Source organism: Odocoileus virginianus, chromosome 6 (genome assembly GCF_023699985.2).
Source record: "Odocoileus virginianus isolate 20LAN1187 ecotype Illinois chromosome 6, Ovbor_1.2, whole genome shotgun sequence".
NCBI lineage: Eukaryota > Metazoa > Chordata > Mammalia > Artiodactyla > Cervidae > Odocoileus > Odocoileus virginianus.
In genome coordinates this window covers 17,077,176-17,084,226 of record NC_069679.1, presented here as the reverse complement: position 1 = coordinate 17,084,226, position 7,051 = coordinate 17,077,176, and the positions used below count along the sequence as shown (strand labels likewise).

General features: G+C 38.8%; 1 protein-coding gene across 1 annotated transcript; it reads left to right on the top strand.

Annotated features, from left to right (window-relative positions):
* Positions 1–1,550: 1,550 nt before the first annotated feature.
* On the top strand, positions 1,551–2,492 carry LOC139035482 (olfactory receptor 11G2-like). Its single transcript, XM_070468513.1, has one exon. It carries the CDS (start codon positions 1,551–1,553, stop codon positions 2,490–2,492), a length of 942 nt encoding a protein of 313 aa, XP_070324614.1.
* Positions 2,493–7,051: the final 4,559 nt, after the last annotated feature.

Sequence of the window (7,051 nt, the reverse complement as noted above, 5' to 3'; positions counted from 1 at the left end):
ACATCCATCCATGTGTCTGCAAATGGTACAATTTTTCCTTTTTATGGCTGAGTAATACTCCATTGTACCACATCTTCTTTATCCATTCACCCATCAATGGACATTTAGGTTGCTTCCAAGTCCTGGCTATGCAAATAGTGTGGCAATGAACACTGAGGTGCAATGTATCTTTTTGAATTATGGTTTTCTCCTGGCACATGGCCAAGAGAGGGATTGCTGGGTCATACAATAGCTCTAATTTTAATTTTTTAAGGAACTTCCCTACTGTTCTCGATAGTGACTATATCAATTTACATTCCCACCAACAGTATAAGGGGGTTCCCTTTTCTCCACGCCTTCTCCAGCACTTATTGTTTGTAGATTATTTTGATGATGATCATTCTGACTAGTGTAAGGGGATACCTCATTATAGTTTTGATTTGCATTTCTGTAATAGTGAGCAATGTTGAGGATTTTTCATGTGTTGGTTGGCCATATGCATGTCCTCTTTGGATAAATTTCTGTTTAAGTCTTCTGCCCATGTTTTGATTGGGTTGTATGTTTTTTGAAATTGAGCTGCATGAGCTGACAGATAAATTTACAAGCTGAACAAAAGCATATAGAAGATGAAACTCACAATGCAGTCATCTTCTCCCCCTCCCAATCTCACTCTACCTGAAGCCAGCAAGGCACTGTGGTAATACACATTAAGACAGAAATGGACAGAATCATGCAAGTTCTTATTGAATACATGCATACCCCTTGACCTGAGAATCAAGTAACATTGATTCTGACACAGAAGAACAGGTTCCAAAGTGCTGTGTTCCCCAGCACAGCACTGCATTCTTATCACAGAGAATAGACAGAACTATTTCAACATGGTCATATTATTGATATATTAATTTTTATCATTCAATAAATGTATCCAGATGGCCTCTTTCTTGGAGCTATTTTTTCAGAAGATTTCCCCATCAAAGTTGATTGATTTACTTATGAAATTGTCAGATAATTGTACTAGAGAGAATGAATCACCAAGTTAGGTTGGAAGATAGTCAAATGTCAATTTTTAAATGGCATCAAAAGTCACACATGTTTTCCTGCTTCAAAATCACATGATCCAACAGGTACCTGCCTACAAGCAGCTGCATTAGGTGACAACTCAAGGAGTACATAGGAAATGCAGTTTTCCACTCATTATAAGGAAATTATAGAAACCTTTCTAAATGCAAGATCATGTACATCCCCAGTCATCACCATGACACTACTGTTTGACATAGCAATGACTTCAGCCTACCCTTAAGATGGTGTTTGCCAAGAACAATAAATCAATATATTTAGTTCAAAAGGAGAATTACACATTGCATTCTCCTACTGGGGTAAGCTACATGAGGTATTGGTTTTAATCTCTTGTGTTCATTGCTGTATCCCCAGTATCTAAAAGTAAACACTCAATTACAATGAATTAATAACAAGTAAATAAATCTCATTTTCTTGTTTGGACAAAGAAAATGAAGTTCCTCTGCTGTTCCAGGGATAATCAATAATTATGACTTTTCACAGCTCGCAAACTCATGAAAATCTACAACACCCCCAACACCTCCAGTGCCATCACTGGCTTCATCCTCCTGGGCTTCCCTTGCCCCAGGGAGAGGCAGATTCTCCTCTTTGTGCTCTTCTCTGCTGTCTACCTCCTGACCCTCATGGGCAACGGTTCTATCATCTGTGCTGTGCGCTGGGATCAGAGACTCCACACCCCCATGTACATCCTGCTCGCCAACTTCTCCTTCCTGGAGATCTGGTATGTCACCTCCACTGTCCCCAACATGTTGGCCAACTTCCTCTCTGACAACAAGCTCATCTCCTTCTCTGGGTGCTTTCTCCAGTTCTACTTTTTCTTCTCCTTGGGTTCTACAGAATGCTTTTTCTTGGCTATTATGGCATTTGATCGCTACCTTGCCATCTGCTGGCCTCTACACTACCCCACTCTCATGACTGGACGTCTCTGCACCAATCTGGTGATCAGCTGCTGGATACTTGGTTTCCTCTGGTTCCCAGTCCCCATCATCATCATCTCCCAAATGTCCTTCTGTGGATCCAGGATTATTGACCATTTCCTGTGTGACCCAGGTCCTCTTCTAGCTCTCACCTGTGCTAGAACCTCAGTAATGGAAATTTTTTGGGCAATCATAAGTTCTCTCCTCTTATTTATTCCTTTCCTCTGCATCATGGGATCCTATGCTCTGGTCTTGAGAGCTGTATTGAAAGTCCCTTCAGCAGCTGGACAAAGGAAAGCTTTCTCCACCTGTGGGTCTCATCTGGCTGTGGTCTCACTCTTCTATGGTTCAGTGATGGTCATGTATCTGAGCCCAACATCTGAGCACGATGCTGGAATACAGAAGCTTGTGACTCTGTTTTATTCTGTGGGAACCCCACTCATTAATCCTGTGATCTACAGTCTGAGGAACAAAGATATAAAATATGCCCTGCAGAAATTTCTGGAAATACAAAAATAAGAAACTTGGTCCAAAAAAAAAAAAAAGAAAGAAATCTTTGGGCAACCGGGCTATCTTTATACTTTTCCAGGTTAAAAAATCTTAAGTAAATAACTAGCACCAACTCAACGGACATGAGTCTGAGTAAACTCTGGGAGTTGGTGATGGACAGGCAGGCCTGATGTGTGGCAGTCCATAGGGTCACAAAGAATCAGACATGACTGAGTGACTGAACTGAACTGAACTGAACACTTCGAGAATTCTTCATCCTATTGTTGAACCTATTCATCATGGCTATTCTTACTTTCCCCAAAATCTTTAGGAGAAAGGACTCAGAGACTTTATCCAACTCCCTCATTCTGCAGATTAAGAAGCTGAAGAATGGAAAATTTGAGTGATTTGCTCTGGTAATAACTTTAAAATGCTTAGAAAAATCTTCTTTATGCTTCTCATTCTACTCATAAAGAGAGAAATGCATAATAAACTATAAGAAAGTATTGGGGGTTTGGCATTCTGGCATACAGCCATCAAATATTCTTTCATCTAAGAGGGGAAAATATATATTACTGATAAAAGTCTAAACTGGTGCAACTTCTACTTAAGACCTTGCAAACAATTTCAGAAAATTTAAAATTTACATATCCATTATCCCAGCAATTGTACTCACTCCTAGATACACATATAATCATACATATGTGAAAAGTGCATTTTCAGAAGCCACTTAAATGCCTATTTATTGAGACATATTTCAATATGTATGACATATTCATGCAATGGAATTTGATGTAGCATTTCTTAAATGAGAGAATTTTAGATATACAGATATGGACCTCCAACTTATATTTGTTATTAAGTGAATAAATGATGCATAGTATGTAAGTTGTCATTTACTGATGAGATTATAAATTTGTCCTTGTGGTTTAAAAAAAGGAATATCTTTCAAGGGATAAATAAGAAACCTAACCATGGTTGCATTTGGGAAGAGGATATCTTGAATTCAAGAGAAGGAAAAAAGACTTATTTTAACTCTCTGGTATCTTTGAAACAAAATTTTGTAGATAATAATGATAGCTCTACCGGTAAGTTTTCTGAGAACTGGAGCCTAAGAAACAGTCCCCTACAATTCCTGGGTTTTGGGGGGAATCTATGCCAAGGCACAGGCTGTCTCCAATGCAAACAAAGGAGCCAGGATCCAAAAACCCACAAACATCATCTCATTCAGACTTCTCAGTTCTGGAGGGAAAATATGGGAAATTATTTTGTTCTATGAAGATGTTTTCCAATTTTAAAATTGGGAAAGGAGTATGTCAAGGCTGTATATTGTCACCCTGCTTATTTAACTTACATGCAGAGTACATCATGCAAAATGCCAGGCTGGATGAAGCACAAGCTATAATCAAGATTGCTGGGAGATTTATCAATAACCTCAGATATGCAGATGACACCACCCTTATGGCAGAAGGCGAAAAAGGACTAAAGAGCCTCTTGATGAAAGTGAAAGACAAGAGTGAAAAAGATGGCTTAAAACTCAACATTCAAAAAAAGAAGATCATGGTATCTGGTCCCATCACTTCATGGCAAATAGATGGGAAACAATGGAAACAGGGAAAGACTTTATTTTCTTGGGCTCCAAAATCACTGCAGCTGGTGACTGCAGCCATGAAATTAAAAGACACTTGCTCCTTGGAAGAAAAGCTATGACAAACATAGACAGCATATTAGAAAGCAAAGACATTACTTTGCCAGTAAAGGTCCGTCTAGTCAAAGCTATGGTTTTCCCAATTGTCATGTATGGAAGTGAAAGCTGGACCATAGGGAAGCCTGAGTGAAAAAGAATTGATTCTTTTGAAATGTGCTGCTGTAGGAGATTCTTGAGAGTCCCTTGGACTGCAAGGAGATCAAACCATTCAATTCGAAAAGAAATCAACCCTGAATATTCATTGGAAGGACTGATGCTGCAGCTGCAGCTCCAATACTTTGGCCACCTGATGTGAAGAACTGACTCATTGGAAAAGACTCTGATGTTGAGAAAGATAGAGGGCAGGAGGAGAAGGGGACAACAGAGGACAAGATGGTTGAATGACATCACTGATTCAATGGACATGAGTCTGAGCAAGCTCCGAGAGATGGTGATGGATAGGGAAGCCGGGCGTGCTGCAGTCCATGGGGTCGCAGTCGGACACAACTGAGCAACTGAACAACAAAAACAACAACTGAAGATGTGTGGGAGGAAATAATTTGTTAAAATGTTATTTGGGGCTTCCACCAGGTGGCACTAGTGGTAGAGAGCCGGCCTGCCAATGTAGGAAACCTGGGAGACCTGGGTTCAATCCCTGGGTCTGGAAGATCCTCTGGAGGAGGGCATGGCAACTCACTCCAGTATTCTTGCCTGGAGAATCCCATGGACAGAGGAGCCTGTCCCTGGTGGGTACAGTCCACAGGGTCGCAAAGAGTCTGACACAACTGAAACGACTTAGCATGCATGCAAAATGTTAATTAGTCTCGTTTCAGGGCTATTATATTTACATTTCTTACTGTTCACTAATTCATTAAAAACATTTAGTGAATACCTGTAATATGTCAAGTATATATTTAGGAAAGGAATCAAATAAGTCAGTAAGTCACATTTCAGTCCCTCATGGAGTTGACAGTCTAGGATGAGAGAAAATTAAACTGTGAGATATGCTATGACCAAGAGAGAGACTAGTTGTTACAGGAGTCAACTGGGGAACAGTATATGCAAACAATGGAGAGGTGAGTGGTGAGAGAGCAGGAGAATGTTATCTGAGTATCTGAGTATTTCACACAGATAACTATAGCTCATGGATTACAGGGTCACGTCAAGGTAAAGATCAGGAGTGTCCCTGATAGACATTCATAGAAGGGAACTCTCAGACTCTTAAGAAAACCTGTCTAATGGTTTACAGTTTACTACTACTACAAGCAAAAGAAATCTGATTGTATTATATGATAAAATAATTATTTTATCACATAAAATATGATATAATAATAGTGTATTATATTATTTCCCTGAGGGTAGGAAGCAAGAAAGCTGGAAGTTGCTTCAGCTCTTTGAACAGCAGCTTACAGTCAGCATTTTATCTCAAATGCATTTGTAATGTAGTAATTGTTTGATAATAAATATCTTAAAAAAATAAAAATAAAAAAATAAATATCTTAATTTCTCTTCCTTTTTTATATAATACTTGTTCATTTTAAACATTTATTTTCTTTATTTTTTTATTGAAGGATAATTTCTTTACAGAATTTTGCTGTTTTCTGTCAAACCTCAACATGAATCAGCCATAGGTATACATATATCCTCTCCCTTTGGACCCTCCTTCCCATCTCCCGCTCCATCCCACCCCTCTAGATTGATACAGAGCCCCTGTTTGAGTTTCCTAAGACATACAGCAAATTCCCATTGGCTATCTATTTTACATATGGTAATGTAAGTTTCCACGTTACTTTTTCTGTACATCTCACCCTCGCCTCCCCTCTCCCCATGTTCATAAGCCTATATTCTCCATATCTGTTTCTCCACTGCTGTCCTGTAAATAAATTCTTCAGTACCATTTTTCTAGATTCTGTATATATGCATTAGAATATGATATTTATCTTCCTCTTTCTGACTCACTTTACTCTGTATAATAGGTTCTAGGTTCATCCACCTCATCAAAACTGACTCAAATGCATTCTCTTTAATGGCTGAGTAATATTCCATTGTATATATGTACCACAACTTCTTTATCCATTCATCTGTTGATGGACATCTAGGTTGTTTTCAGGTTCTAGCTATTGAAAATTGTGCTGCAATGAACAATGGGATACATGTATCTTTTTCAATTTTGGTTTCCTTAGGGTACATGCCTAGGAGTGGGATTGCTGGGTCATGTGGTGGTTTTACTTCTAGTTTTTTTAAGGAATCTCCATACCATCTTCCACAGTGGCTGTATCAATTTACATTCCCACCAACAGTGCAAGAGCATTCCCTTTTCTCCACATCCTCTCCAGCATTTATTGCATTTTAAACATTTTTTAAACAGCAAAGTATAAACATATTTCAGCCACCTAAATTCCACTGTCCAGGGTTCCATATCATTAAGTTTTAGTTATTCATCTTTTCAGATGTGTTTATGTGCATATGTATATTATATAGAGAGCATATAATTTATATTAATGCATATAATTTATATACATATGATTGTATACTTGCACACATAATTTTTCATACATGGTTACAACAGACAAGCTGTCTCTCTGCAAGCCATCTTCTTTTTTTTTCTTTTCTTCTCGTTACCTTTATTCTTTCCCCACATCTCTCCACAATTACCTCACACATTAGTTAAATAAGCAATATGAATAATCTGATGTGTATCCTTCCACACTATTCTTAGTGCACATGTAATTGTATGCTTATACACACATTCACACAACCCTTTGTAACCCCATGGACTGTAGCCCACCAGGCCCCTCTGTCCATGGGGTTCACCAGGCAAGAATACTGGAATGGGTCACCATGCCCTCCTCCAGGATATCTTCCCAATCCAGGGATCCAATCCAGGTCTGCCACATTGCGG

Bases quoted from the DNA above. Each gene is read 5' to 3' on its own strand.
- LOC139035482 (XM_070468513.1), top strand. From the start codon at position 1,551: ATGAAAATCTACAACACCCCCAACACCTCCAGTGCCATCACTGGCTTC.